Source organism: Lytechinus variegatus, chromosome 1 (genome assembly GCF_018143015.1).
Source record: "Lytechinus variegatus isolate NC3 chromosome 1, Lvar_3.0, whole genome shotgun sequence".
NCBI lineage: Eukaryota > Metazoa > Echinodermata > Echinoidea > Temnopleuroida > Toxopneustidae > Lytechinus > Lytechinus variegatus.
In genome coordinates this window covers 67,060,674-67,076,647 of record NC_054740.1, presented here as the reverse complement: position 1 = coordinate 67,076,647, position 15,974 = coordinate 67,060,674, and the positions used below count along the sequence as shown (strand labels likewise).

Below are 15,974 nucleotides of genomic sequence, written 5' to 3'. Positions count from 1 at the left end.
TAAAATGAATAATAATTACAGAGCATTGATATCGAATATACGGCTCCTCTCGTCACCACCACCAGACCATAATCCCGACTGCCACCCCACAGACGACGATAGCATTGACCAATGTAAACTGTTGCCATGTCGGGTTCTCCTCAATGCTCTTTATCATGCTAGCCTCCCCGGGAACGTCTTGATTATCGTCGGGGTTGAATCCAAGAAACCAATACAGATATGTTTTCCATCTTGGGGTTTCTACATCAGATCGAGTCAGATGCAAAAAAAAATTACTATGTTTTAAAGATTTTAGTGTTAGATAATCTTGGTATAATGAAATAACCATCATCGAGTATCGGTTAAATGACGATATTTGGAAATTAGAATCGTACTTGGTGTTGGGGTTGATTTGCTTCTGATTAAGAATTTATTTTTTCGACTTATGGAATTGGTTTAAACAGGAACGCATCATGGGCGTCAAAGCAGAAGATTTTATCTTGTACTATTTATAGGGGACGCAAAAGAGATGCCCCCCCCCCCCCCCTCTCCCATGAACGAAGGACAATCCTCTGCGCCGACGTCCACGGAACATATGTAGAGGATACGATTTTGACTTACATCGCTATGAGCTGTCAAAATGACATGACAAAATTACAACAAAATAAATCAGCAGCTAGTCAACGTTCTTTTTCTGATGTCATGACATGTAAGAATTGTAATACTTGCCCCTTTTCTCTCTTTGCTTTTGAGTTGAAAGTTGAACAGTTTGGGAACTCTCTATAGGAACGTGGGTTGGCGTTTTTTCTTGCATTACGAGTCTTTTCCGGACATCCTTCACGGTTTTATTATTCCCTAAGTGAGTGGTTAAAGTGCCGTTGTGATTTTGCCCGTCTTCTTGGGATTTCATTCCACGGGTCCAGAAAGTCTTGCCAAGTACCTGGTGAATAGAATTGATATCATTGCAATTCTATTCGTAACCACGGTGCAGAGAGCATGATGGTAGTAATTTAAAAGGTGTTGATTAGAGCTAACCGCAATTAGTGAACCTGAACGATTGAATGCGAAATCAATGTTAATGCCTGAATTTTTCGCAGAATTGGAGGTTTCCGTCTAAACCTGGAGGGTGTTTCATAAAGCTGTTCGTAAAGTTACGCACAACTTAACGCACTACTGGGACATATCTCAATTATATAGGGATATCACGTAACACAAAGGATCCCCATTCGTGCGTAAAGTCTTTCGTATCTTACGAACAGCTTTATGAAACACCCACCTGGAAAATAGTACCATGGTTCATCTTAGCCGATAAGCCGTTCTCGGAATTGATTTTTGGGGGTACAGACCGGCGTTTCATTCAACCGACATTAGTTGTCTGACACAATCTCAAAACAAATCAGTCAAAGTCCCGACCTTTCGTTTGAGGACGCGGACGCTAATTTACAACGGTATTTGATTTTGGAAGAGACTTTTTGGGCCCGTCGTAAAACTCTGGCCGGCAATGCAAATTGTGTGACATGAGATTTTTTTTTCGTTTCGCATCTGCGACGGAAACGTTCAATATGCGTTTCGTGTGCAAAATTCTGGTTGCTACTATGGTAACAGCGATATATCCGATCGAGGACGACTTTAAAAATCAACATTTGACTCCTCCTAGATCTCGAGAGGCCGCCCGGGGGCCCCACTTCCATTGATTAGTGGATACCAAGAGCGACCACGCGTTAAAGGGGACAGAGTGGGCAAGTACATTACGTATAGACCTATGTAACGTTATAAAGGTGTCAAAACGATGTTTAAAATGCTGAAAAAAGGATACATATCCAATACTTGTAGGGTTTCACACTCGTTAAGAGATGCATTTTCATAATCTGGAAAATAATTAATTGCTTCCCTTGTTTAGCGGGATACTGTTCGAAACCCCATGGTCGTGCCTGGTATCCACTCATCAATGGAAGTGGTCCCCCCGGAATTTGGATCTAATCCACATTTCTGCGGAAAGTAAAACATAATGCCCATTACATCGTGTGCTAGAGGCATATCGTTTGTGTTGAAGGGGTTAAACAAAAGAAACCCGCGAGGTCAACACGTCCCTGGGCAAACGTATTGCATGCTGTGTAAATACGTGTATCAACGCATGCGAAATGAAATGTTGGCTGGAGAGGTTGATGATCTAACCCATGAAATCAATTGCCAGTGATCCACCAATAATCCACATTAAATGCAATATCGATTCGATGGACTGTAATGATCTATATCTAAGCCTTCATTCAGTAAGTTTTTCCTCTCTCAATATGTAGTCGTTTTTTTTGAAAAACCACTTTCTTATCCATGTCATAATTTATTTTAGGTCCTGCATTTCGAAAATCTCCAGCCATCAGTCGTAATATACATACACATATGGTGCGGGTGTCGCTGGAAAGGATTTTGCACACGAAAGGCAGATCTGTAGGGCCTGTAATCCCCCGGTAACACAAAGCTTAGCATTAATTGTAGAACAGTTTTCTACGTTTGATTCTATTGACTACAATGTACAATCAATCTTAAAAATCAAGTGTATGATTAAGCGTTAACATTTGTGTTAGGGGACCCTAATATTAGCGTCGGTGAGAATTGCGAAAGGTCCCAAGTGACTAGTTGATCGGGTAAGCTGGGTGCAACTGTTATTCTAGTCACATTTGATTACGTTCTTGTCGTATTTCTTATACTACAGAGGTATTTCTGACTAGAATATACGTCAGAAGTGTGATCAAACATCGCTTCCACACAGCTGACCCAATTAACTAGGCATTCTTACAGACTTGTTTTAAGAGTGCAAGCTGTCAAATCTGACCACTTTCCTTGATTTTGATTGGCTGAGAACTAAGCACTATTAATTACTATGCTAACTGTCAGATATAACTTTCTGGAAAGGCCTATTGGATAAAACGTTTTGCAATTCATTTCATGAAAATGCTTCACTGACATCGAAACTTCAGCCTGATTTAAGTTGGGGAGTTGAGTATTTGAGCCTACTTTGAAAAATCATTTAGGAAATCATTTCAAGGTATTTTACTTCTTTTCAAATCAAAGCTAGTTTAAAATAAAGATTTGGGAATTGGTTTATGATTTGTACAGAGTAAATGTATGCTTTGAGAGAAAAGGTACTTGTTTTGCTACTTGGCGACATAATTATTGCGGTATGAATGTGTTTAATAGTGAACTGATTTGTTATCATCCAGTTAGGTCTGCATTACAAGACTACGATGCTCAAAATGTTGCATAATGGGTCAGGAACATGGCCAGATGTGAGAAGTTAAGGGCGTGACGTGGAGCTATCAAGACTGCTGGCTCGTGCGCCATTACTGCAGTTGCATCTTTTCTATTCTTGCCGGGTTTTCCCAACATTTTTCTGTGTTTCTTGTCTTTACACTGTACAAAAAAAATTGGGTAAAATTTTCACCACCGTGAGGGTAATTATGCTTCCAACCAATTTTGGGCAGTATTTTACCCAATGCCAGAAAGTATAGTGTCCAGTAAGGTTAAACAATAAGCAGCAGTTACATTAAAATAGGTACAATTTTCATCACAGTGGATAAATGAAAATGCCGAATGTTGGTTGGACCCATAATTACCCTCATGGAGCACTTTTACCCAATATTTTTCTAGAGTGAAGGCGCTGTTGGTCATCCAGCGTAAACAGGTTGACCTCCAAACTTTGCGTGGCTGCATGAGCAGTTACATATTACCTGATCGAGTGTAGGTTTAGAGGTGAACAGGCTAATGGTCCAAGTCACAACCAGGCACACCAAGGTCACGATGCAATTGTAGTAGAGGAAGTGGACATTCTTGACAACCGAAGGTCGGCCATCCTGCGATCCACAGGCTGGTGCAGGATAGACAATGTCAAGGATCATCCGTATCACACCAAGAACAACGCCGATGGAGAAACCCCAAAAGGCTCCCTGATGACAGGAAGGAGATAGAGAAGGTTGTAAAAACCATCATTACTCTTTATCGTTACTCTTTCAGAGTTTGAAATTGTAATACATTCCAAACTGAAAATCTTCTGCGAAAGTTTTCATTTGCAGATTTGATGTAAGAACACTACCCTCTGTTTAAATATTCATGCATGCATAAAGGATCTTAATTTTAATGACCTCTTTTCCGTATCCTATATATATATGGTAGCTCAAACAAGATGTGACAAACTATAAAGATATACTATACGTTTTCAGCATGTCAAGCTTTAACATAGTTCTTATCACACACTACAGATCAATTAAAGCCACCTCTAAAAACATACCTCTTTTCCAGTAAGCGATTTCCTATTTCTCTCATTTTTTATGCATTTGTATTGTAATTATGTATTTTTATATTAATGTTTGTAGACGCTGTAATATAGTTTACTATGGAGGGTATACCAAATGCTGGTTATCATCATCATTATTATTATCATTATTGTTATTTTTATTATTATCACTCGATTAAAAGAGAAATATTACAGAAATACCATTAGTGAACGACTGAAATTTTATTAAAAACCAAGGAGATTAGAATAAAACTGCTATGGATGAAAAGCCAATGGTGAATTCAAAACTTTTTTTAGGCTGTATCTTTAAGAAAATAACAGACTTTGAGTTATATATATATATATATATACCTTCTCGTTGGTCCTGACTGAGATTACTCCCGAGACGAAGCAGACAAAGATAGGTGGAGCAAAGTAAGATTGCAGAGACTGGATGTACTGGAAGAGTTGGCCACCTTGTGCTACCTGGACTATGGGAACCCACAGGATACTGATGGCAACGAGGACAAGGACGAAGAGCCTTCAGAGATAAAGATAAAATCGAGCTGTATGATCTGCGAAATAATTGATGGATTATGGATTACGTAGATTGCATTGTAAAGAAAGGGATACCAAAAAAAAACTATGTAACTAGTTATAGAAATTAAATTTTCAGATAACAATAACTGTAAATTTGTAGAGCTCGCATACACTCAGATAAGTGCATAAAATTATTCCAGCCAATTACACCTCTGATGTTGCGTTTGCAAGCCTTAATTTCTGGGATTTCTGTTAGGTCAAGCAGTCATACAAAGGCAGCTGTTATCCCCACTGCACTTTTTACGCTTTTTAGTTTACATTCCCTCCCATTGCAAAAGATTAGTAAAAATAAACGTCAAAACAGCTTCACTTATAAATATTTACCAATTATGGAGAAACGTTTCGTCCATGTTCAATGCATGCATGAGGTAAAGTGAGTGAAATAGTGAAAAAAGAAATCAGACGGATTGTTCTATATAATATAGATATGACTTGATGTTTTTTTTTTAATCATCCATACCTTCCTACTATCATCAACTCTCGGTTCTTCGCATTCGGACGTAGGCGGCGCCACAGGTCCATGGTGAAAATGGTACTCCCACTGTTGAATATGGATGTTAATGAGCTCATCAAGGCGGCTATCATGACGGCCATCATCAACCCACGAGCACCTGAAAAAGAGTCACGAAAACACACAAATGATCAGGGCCCCGTCTTACAAAGAGTTGCGACCGATCCGATCAACCGCAACTATGGAAAGCAAGCAACGTCAACATTTTAAGTGCACGTTCGTTCGAGATATTTTCTTACTATGAAAATTCAGCATGCTTCTCTTTCCCCATTCCACAGAGTGGAGACCTTTGAAGGACATTCGTGCAAATTTCCAGAAGAAAAAATATGATATAATGATTGATTTTCATATAGTTTTGGTTGATTGATCAGATCAATCGTAACTCTTTGTAAGAAGGGGCCCTGATTTGGATGAACACTAATAATAAAATTTGATTTCTTGAATGCTATATCAGATACATGTAAATTGCATTCAGCAGCAAGGTCGGATATATTGCACTCATCTTCGACTTGAGCAATATTCATGCTGATAAAGACAATGTATATGATATACTATGGAAGTGCATCCATTGCATTAATATACCTTACCGATTGGCATGAGTCTCAGGATGAGCAGAGGGTATGCTATGTTTGAACACGAGGTTGGGTTCTGGCAATACTTCATACACGATTCACTGTCTGTACATGCGACCTCATCTAAAATAGAAAAATAAGATGAAGAATTCTGATAGAAAAAAGCAAAACACAATCCACATTTCCACAATTAACCAATTTACTACTGAAACGTGTAATTATATACTTTTTTACAGATCATATACCTGTTTCAGTACACTTGTAACAACAACAAATTTACAATAACAGTTAAAGTTTCTGAAATCTCTATTTCATAGAATCTGATTAAATTTGTTATCGAAATTATGCATTTGTTATTATAACAAGTCTTTATGAAACGATACAAAGATATGGTTCTAGTAGGCGACAGGTTCAGAACTATGGAACAATTTTTTCTTCGACTCTTTCAGCGAAATAAACCGTAATCATTACGATTGTGTGAAATTATTGATAGTCTCTTGCAATAATTCTTTGTTCTTTTTGTAACGTCAAAAACAATATGATTGCTAGAAACAATAAAAAAAAGTTGAATGTAATGTGTGATAAAGGGGGCAACACTTCCTTCTCAGAAATAGAAAGGAAAGTGAGCATATCCATGAACCCCAAAACATTTCATTCACCTAAACTAATTGTCAATGACCAGTGGCGTACAGATGGGGGGGGGGGGTTATGGGGAGGAAACAAAAGGAAAGAGATAAGGATGAAATATGATAACACTTTCTGAAAAATATGTCAAAATCTATCACAAGCTTGGGTTTTTGTAACAAAAATGTCGAATTTCTTCAACAACCTTTTACTAATTATTTTACGCGATATGCCATATCGAGCCCCCCTCATTGTTTGCGGCTCATTACAACACTGTCCATGACACTCAAAGAATAAAGAGGTTAGGGATGTGACGTCATACCTGTATAGAGGACTCGAGCGATCATTCCTGGCATCACGATGAGGAATTGTGGGAGGAATTTGAGGTAACTTGCGACGATAGAGGCGCCCTTCGCGTGTGTGACATTCTTCGCTGCAAGGGAACGTTGTACGATGACCTGTATGGGGAATAAGGCGGAGGTAAAACAGGCCCAAGCATAATATTATTAAGGTTTTCCTGGTAATAATATGCAATCTGTGATGCAGATGGCAAAGGTATCAGGGGTTCCCCAAGGCGCAGTTTTCGGAACTTAATATTTTATCTACAATAAAGACCAACCTTAACGAGATAATACTGAGCAAGTATATCAGCTGATAACCGTAGTACATAAAACTCAGCGCATTTTTAAGTAAAAGGCTAAGGAAGAAGAGCCTACAGGCTTTCATAAATGTCATGTTCTCAGAATAGTTGAATCAATATTCTGATTCACTAACCAATTGAAATTTACGAGGTACAGTGTACTCTTTTTTACTCATTTATTGATGTATAACTTCTCTGTTATTTAATCCAGTACACTATACAGTGCGTCCCAGAAAAAACGAATCCGAGATTCAGCGATGATTATTCTTAACTTAATCACAAATACAATAAACAAATGACGTACCAATGTAAAGCTTAGAATCTCCTCTTTCATCTGATTTTACTTAGATTATTCCTCTTTCACGCATTAGTGAGCAAAAACAATTTGAAGAAAGGATACAAAAACTCATTTGGCGGGGGTATCTGAATTTCAAAAAGAAAATCACATGCCGAAAAGTTCAATATCTGCTCTTTTATTTGATACCTTAATTACAAAACATGGTCAAGAAGTAAAAAAAAAAGTTATGTTCCCTCGAAACAATGCTTGTATTTCCATAATTTCATTAAATAACGTGTTTTAACCGGTTTCCCACAGAAGCTATCGCATGGTTAACAAAAGACTTAATGCATTGCTTATCGTCAACAAAACGGAGTGTCGAGTGAGTTTGAACGCTAGCCTGTAATTATTGAAATTCAAGCCTTATTTAAAATAACCAGAACTTTCTTGACCATTTTCTGTAATTAAGGTATCAAATTAAAGAGCAGATATTGAACTTTTTAAAAATGTGGTTTTCTTTTTGAAACCCAGATACAGACCGCCAAATTGTTTTTGCTCACTCATGCATGAATGAGAAATAATCTAGGTAATTGCAGATGAAAGAGGAGATTCTAAGCCTTGCAAAGGTAGGTCATTTGTCTATTGTATTTGTGATTAAGTTATGATAAATCATCGATAAATCTCGGTTTTGTTTCTGTGGGACACACTGTATAATGGGTGTGTTCTACTATTATTTCAAAATAATGTATTCATTCTCAGAAAGCCAATTCATGAAATGAATTTTCCTTAATCTACAACGCATGATAAATTTAAAAAATAAATATATATTTCAAGATCCGGGTAAAGATCACTCTGGGGAAATAGGTGACTTGGGTGTTATGCAAATAGAACGTAAGAACTGTAATGTAATTAGTTTGCACTTCCAGCATTTTACAATTTCATGGGTGGCCAAGCTAGATAGAACTCTAAAATCAACGTATTAGATTACCTGGTCAGTACACCAGTACCAAGTACCTATCACCATGATACCAAGAGCGGTCCCGGGCCATGGTTGATCCGAAGTAGTTGCATCCCGGATCATACTAAAGGCGTCTTGTCTCGGGTATCCGCAGGTGGAATCCGTATCGTTCAGTGTGGAAGATGGAATGGACTGCATGTATTCTAGCCTTAGTTGTTCCAGGCTCCCTATCTTGATAAAGCCTGTGTAGTTCCAATTGATCATTAAAAGACGTTAACAAATTAGGATATCACCAATATTTTCAAAAGAGAAAAAATGTATTTTGTCACTTAATGTTTGGAAGACATGGTTGTAGTACTCGACCCAGGTGAGGTGAATGGGTACCCTGTAGGAAGAAATTACTCGAATGCTCGAGCGCCCGATCAAGGTAGCCGTGCTACAGCCGGGGTAATAATAATATCAGGGCCCGCTGGGAGAACTGTTTTCGGAACTGAAGTGGCTACCCTCGGTAAATATGCCGTTATTATTAGTATTCCAAAGTTACTAGGCCTAACCCACGACCCTCTGTTTCAAAGTCACAACGCCCCATATACGCTCTTAAAGAACACTAGTTAGATTTGCGGCAGGTTTCATAAAAAAGTACAGCAATTTCAAGTTTTAACGTTATGGTAACTACCATGAACACTTGCTGATGTGGTTTACGGTACACCATGTGGAGTGTTATAGAAACAGTGGATACAAGAAGAGAAGAAGTGGATAGGCGAGAGAGTGGAGATTTGAGAATAGAGTATTCTTTCTTGAAAATAGTCCTGAAAAGGACTGTAAACCAGAAGGAATGTTGAGTGAGAACAGCTTGAGGAGACTCCTGAAGACGGACAGTCAACCTGTCCGAAATGTCGAGTCTCTCTACTACTCATCATCTCTACTCGCCGACTCAAGCCAGCATCTCCTCATCAGCTCTACTACTCAAGCTGTTCTCACTCAACATTTCTTCTGGTTTACAGTCCTTTTCAGGAATATTTTTTAAAGAAAGAATACTCTATTCTCAAATTTCCACTCTCTCGCCTATCCACTTCTTCTCTTCTTGTATCCACTGTTTCTATAACACTCCACATGGTGTACCGTAAACCACATCAGCAATTGTACATGCCACCATGCAAACCTTCAAACAACATCTACCATTAACACGTTGGCTTTTATTGGCTGTAGAGCCATGTTACCATGGTAACTGTCATAATACTGTTGCAACTCTTTATGAAAATGGCCTCATCATTGGTCTGATCGATCATAGCTCGCTTACTTGTTACCATGAGATATGAACCGCCAATAAGCATGATCAAAACTTGAAGAGTGTCCGTATAGATCACTGCTGCAAGGCCACCTGTAAAGGGTATAATGATTACTCAATTATCATTGTGATAAAGAAAGCTCGAAAACGGGACTTGCTAAAAACTTATTTCAGGGGAACGTTTCACGAAAGGACTTGTCCGACGTTTTATCCGATAAGTCTTGTTTTATCCGAAATTTAACTTAGGAACTTAGTATCTCAGCCAATCGAAGAAAGATGTCAGATCTGACAACCTGTCAGATAAAGATTTTGACTAAACACTCCCCAGAACGACCCCGGCAGTCTATGACAAGTTTGTTTCGAGTAAATCAAGAAAAACAAAATAAGTCTTCTGAATGTCCATAAAATGCGGATTTTTTTCAGTTTTTCATTCACTTATGGCATTTCTGGGTAGGATAGACCTACCAGGGTCCCGTCGTACAAAGAGTTGAAATCGATCCGATCAACCATAACTGTGGAAAGCCAGAAAGATCTATATCTAAAATACATTTATTTGTTTCTGTCTGTTTCTGTATAGGAACTCGGCAGGACAGCATTTTGCTGGTAAACGCCAAGCTGGTATAAAACCAATTACCTATGAAACATTTTTCGTCTAGGTTAATCAGTCATAGTGACTGACGTTATAGACGACAGATATCACTCTTGGGCCTTCTTATCAAAGTGGAGACAATGGCAGATTTGGGATTCGAACTCACAACCTTACGATTATGAGTCCAATGCTCTAACCACTGGACCACACGACGTTCAAAACATTTTATAGATCTGGATCCCGTTTTATAAAGACTTGTTATAATAACAAATGCAATATTTCTAAAACAAATCTACTTTATCTACATCTATCCTAATGTCAATAGTTTATTGTAGTATTATCATAGTATCGACAACCATATGCATGGTGTTTTTATTACCTGTAATGGTGTAAACAGCAGTTACAGCTAAGAGCACGAATATTGAAGCGTATATGTTCCACTGAAAAGCCTGTTGAATGAATACTGCTCCAGCGAAAATATCAACCTGCAAAAAAAAATCAATAAAAGTCAACACGTGATTGACCATTTAACTGCATGTGCTGCACAATAAATGTTTTTAATGGGTTTTTCTTTTATTGTTTTATTTACTCTGTTGTATTACAAAACAGATTTTAATGAAGTACTCTAAATGGCTTGATAGATCGTAACAATAAACATGCCATGAGAGAATATATCTCATGATATGTTTTTTGTTGTTGTCGTGTCAACATCGTTTAAAACAAGAAAAATATTGGATGGCATTTAAAATATTATTTCAATGTGTATGAATTACGCTTACGTACAGTAATATCGAATCGAATGTTATGCATCCGTTATGATTTCTTAAATGATCATTCACGAAGCATGGACCAAGGATTAAATAATGAACATTGCCAAAAGATTGATGAAAATCACCATACTTCTTAAAATGCCATTCAATATGTTTTACTAATGATTCTAATTTGGAATAAAACATAGACAATGATATAAAACAATGCATTCACATTATATTCATTAAATATCGTACGTGTATACTCACGGATATTTTTGTAAATACATAAAGGAATAGTGCGAGGATAGACATCGCTATCCGAAGTCGCTGACCTCCATAACGAACACGGAGATACTCGGGCATCGTGTAGACCTGTGAGGTACAACACATAAATCGGGTATTCCTAGTTATTTCAGTTCAAAAGTTTGTAGCATGTCATATGAGTTTATATAAAAAAAGAATACCATCGATATATAAGCCTATTTACATTCATATTCCATTTTAATTATTTCTATGAAGTGTTCAATTGAAAGACAAGATTGGATTTACATATGCAGTTTACTAATCATATCATAATAATAATCACTGTCTTTATAATAGTCCATTTCCCTTCTCTGGCAGAGTCCATTTCATTTAATACAACAATGATTAATGTCTTATTAAATGAAATATCACGATTCAAAATAATATGAAAATCATAAAAAGTTATCATTATATTTCATATCATAAATCGAATAATTCTACCACAGTTCATCTATTTTCGTATGAATAGTTAAATACAAGTTGTGAGGTGGGAATGCCATCACAAAAATAAAACTCATTTTTCTATGCAAGCACGAACAGAGCCAGCACAAAGCCAAATTCAATCTCATTCAAATCAAACATCTTCGAGTCTTGGTCAACACAACTACCGGTACATTGGACTGAATAACAATGCACTTTATGATTTTACGACGCATTGCCAAATTTGTCCAAGAGATTTTTCAATAATAATATTTTATTGGCGGAGTTCTGACCCGCTTCACAAACTTACAATCAGTACATTTCAAGGAATGGAATGCCTCCTTTATAAACATGCACGGTGACAGGATTTTAGAAAATCCATCGCGTCACATTCCCGCTCCTATCAGATTCCAATGCGTTTAATAAATTTATTCACTATTTAAAATAGATAAAGATATCTTACCCCAGAAGAGACGTAGACAGGTAGAAAGATCCATCCCAATAGAAGAATGGCATATCCTGACTAAAAAGCATAATCGAATGAAATTGAACAGAGACAGAAAGGATGCTTATATATTTGCGTATCAATCTCCGAATATAATCAAAATATTTCTACGTGCATAATATTCTCCTTATTCCCCGCGTTATGATCGGAAATGACTTTTATTGTATAAAATCATTTTCAATTTTTATATAAAATGTCTTTTCTCCAATTGTGAGATTAATCAGTGTTTTTGTTAAAGCCTGTGTATAGCTTTGGTAAAGGGTCAATAATGTGATTGATAATCGAATATCATCTAATATGACAGTCTTACTGAAGCGTAGAGACCGTTAGATATTCATATTAGCTAGCAATGAATTGGAATAGTGATAGGTGCATTTTGGTGGATTTACCAAAACTATACACAAGCTTTAAGTTTAAAGAAGTAATAACTCAGTCTTTAGAGTAATGTTTTCTCATTCTGACGACTCTATCTCGACGCCATGTCAATGCGCTCGTACTCTATGATTTAGGATGTATTCCTCGGACAGGACCTAAATCATCTTTCTTGTTACTTACTTATAATGATGACGAAAATAACGATGAAAATGATAACAATACTGATAATAATAATAATTGTAATGAAAATAACAACTATTATTAATATCATCATCATCATCATCTGCACACGGTAGTCACTTCAGCTCTTTTGAATAGTCGACCAAGCGGGCCCTGCGTAATATCATAATAGGAAGAGAGTGTGGGGTGACGGAATGTGCGCGTGTGAATGTGTGTGAGAAAGAGTGAGACATAAAGAGAAATAGAGAGAAATTTCAAGAAAATTTTTGAGGCAATGTGGAGTCGTTTTACTTTCTCGCCCCCTTATTATTTACCATAACTTCATAAGCGGCCACTGCTAGTCCCGATGCTGCACCTGTCCCTGCTAATCCGATAAAATGTCCGGTTCCAATGTTACTCGCAAATAATGATGCACCAATCTGCAATCAAAGAGATACATCATTACTGATTGAACATGTATACTTCACACTAAAAAAAATTTGAGCCCTAAATGAAACACTTGCACCAACCTTTGGGGTGAAGTCTTGCACTCTATAAAGTGGTAATGGGTGCAAAATTGAATTTTTATTAATACTTGCACCAAAAATGCTCGTTTGCACCCTAAATGGTGCAAATTATCACATTTAAAGGTGCATAATACTTTACATTAAAAAGGTTCAAACCTTTGTTACTTGGTTCAACTCTAAGTTCAAAATTCCACTCTGATTAACTAATTAAGGAATTTTTTCTGAAAACTATATTGTTTCGGTTTAGTAATTTTTCCTAGCATTAGTCCAATGGAAGAGTATAAAATCCAGTGAAATAAAATTACAATGGTAAAAAAATTGAAGTGAGGAAAAAACATGTCTGAAGATGCAAACCAAGTTATGACATATGCAGTATGAAAAGTATACCTTCATTATTTATCTCATCAAGACATTATTATCAGGTACTGACAGGTAGCATTTTAGTGAGCTCTTAACAGCGAAACTGATACGAAGAAACTACTGCGTCTTAATCCCGGGGAGCGTTTCATGAAAGGACTTTTCAGACGCCCCCCCCCCACAAGTCCCTTTTATCCGACAGTTACTTTCGTAACAGTGCATCTCAGCAAATCAAACTCAAGGAAAGATGTCAGATCTGACAACTTGTCGGACAAAAATATTGATGAAACGCTCCCCAAATCATTGTTTTGATTTGTTTTTTGTTTTTTTTTACTATAATTTTTTTAAGACGCCTGTTACATACCGGTAACCACCACATTGATCGTCCTGCAAGGAAGTATCCGCTGGCATTGCCCCTGTTGGTTCTGTACATAGACTGAAGGAAGAACAAAAACGTGTTTAATATATTTTTTTTAACACCCGGCCCAAAAATGTTACAAAAATAGAAATTCTGTATTGAATTGAATTTATTACCAAATATCATTGTCAGGTACAACTACATGGAATAGTACCTCACATATAAACAAAACATTTGGTAATTGGAGCTAGCATAATAGCAAGATGCTAATCGAGGTGAGCACCAAATAATGTCATTATCATAGTTTAAAGTACTAATTATACTTTGTACTGTTGCAGACAATTGTAATCATTTTAGTGAACATATTTACATTATTTACAAGGAAAAATAAATAATGTAAATATGTTCACTGTATAGAAATATGTTCACTGTATAGAACAGTGGTCACCTGAAGATTACTGAAGGTCCCACGAGCAACATATCCACCCCCTTCTCTCTCCCATTCTTTCCCTCCCTCTCCAGCTTTCTCTCTTTACACAACAAAATTGGTCATGATTGGTGCAGATACACTTGAAGGACTGAGTGAACTAGTCATTTTACTCCGATGTTAAATAATTGTTAGTGTTTGTTCATTTCCTATGCATGGGTGTCAATTTACCATATTTAGTTAACTTTTATGCTATTTGGTGTTATGTTCAAACGCTATGGTGTAAGTTTAACACCACTGGGTGTGTCCTCTACGGCCCTCTTGGGCTTTCACTCTCTTAAAAACATACAACACATGTTATCAAGAATTTGCATGAAACTAAAAAAAAAATGTTGATTGCGTGAAAAAGTACCACACTCTAGCTTATTTATGGTTGTTTTCCAGTCTAATTATATTCAGGTTTAATCAGCCAAAAGAGGGCAAAAGAGTATTCAAGCGAAAAAAGTCAATAATATACTTACCCATAAACCGACAATGATGACGAAGACGAAATAGATGACGATGATGACAATATCTGTCACGCCGATTTTACCTTCGATATCTTGGTTTCCGTCAGTCCCTGCCATCATGTTTCATGACACTACCTGGATTAGTTTTCCTTTTTGATAATCGCTTGTTTCATGAATAACTTCACTGTAGGTGAAAGAGATACCAAAGTCCATGTTAAATATAGTAGCAAACCAATCTTAGTTTATTACCACAGGCATGCAGCCACCACCCTCCGTATATTTTGTTCTACTTATTATTATCATCGTTATTTTTGTAGTCCTATTGTTTTGTTGTTGCTGTTGTTGCTATTAGTATTATTATTCTTTGCTATTGTTGTTATTCAGGTGATGCCACGAAAAATAGCTGACCATGCAAAAACGAAATCAGAAGGTATTTTCTACAAGCTCTTTGAATGTATATTGAATGTATAAGGGACGGGGGAGTCAGAAGCCCCCCCCCCCCAACAAAAAAATAAAAAATAATAATGATAATAAAATAAAATGAATAAACAAATACACAATAATAATGATAATGAATAAATAAATAAATGAAATAGAAAAATCTGCGGCCCCTTGATATCATCACCATTACCATTCTCACTACTTGTATCATAGTTGTCATTGTAATTATCGTTACAATTATTGTCACCACTTACCGCAGTGTCACACCATTCTGACAGAACTATCACACCACCATCACCATAATTGATTCCACACCTAAATATTAACCTACACCTTCATCTTCATATCAACTACCAGGCTTCACAGTCCAACACCTACCACAACTTCATATCCACGATCACCGCTACTACCAGGTTTTTGTCATCTCCATTATGACCAGAGAAGGTGGCTCGGTGTTGGGGCGCCTGCCTCATGAACAGGAAGACATTGGGTCGATCCTGAGGTGAGACTTCAGGCTCTCTACGCATTAGGTGTGG

The 15,974-nt window shown here is 37.0% G+C and overlaps 1 protein-coding gene across 1 annotated transcript; it reads right to left on the bottom strand.

Annotated features, from left to right (window-relative positions):
- Positions 1 to 679: 679 nt before the first annotated feature.
- On the bottom strand, positions 680 to 15,114 carry LOC121431652 (sodium/myo-inositol cotransporter 2-like). The gene is made up of 14 exons (XM_041629263.1): positions 15,010 to 15,114; positions 14,068 to 14,139; positions 13,155 to 13,259; positions 12,244 to 12,303; positions 11,325 to 11,429; positions 10,685 to 10,790; positions 9,729 to 9,809; positions 8,459 to 8,670; positions 6,876 to 7,011; positions 5,945 to 6,052; positions 5,307 to 5,457; positions 4,619 to 4,787; positions 3,705 to 3,920; positions 680 to 919 (listed from the first exon to the last, which is right to left on the bottom strand). Exons 1-14 carry the CDS (start codon positions 15,112 to 15,114, stop codon positions 680 to 682), a joined length of 1,866 nt encoding a protein of 621 aa, XP_041485197.1.
- Positions 15,115 to 15,974: the final 860 nt, after the last annotated feature.

Coding starts and splice junctions, on each gene's coding strand:
- LOC121431652 (XM_041629263.1), bottom strand. CDS start 15,114: ATGGCAGGGACTGACGGAAACCAAGATATCGAAGGTAAAATCGGCGTG. Junction 8,671..9,728: donor TTCATATCTCATGGTAACAA/GTAAGCGAGCTA, acceptor GGAACTACACAG/GCTTTATCAAGATAGGGAGC. Junction 6,053..6,875: donor CGCTCGAGTCCTCTATACAG/GTATGACGTCAC, acceptor TTTCTATTTTAG/ATGAGGTCGCATGTACAGAC.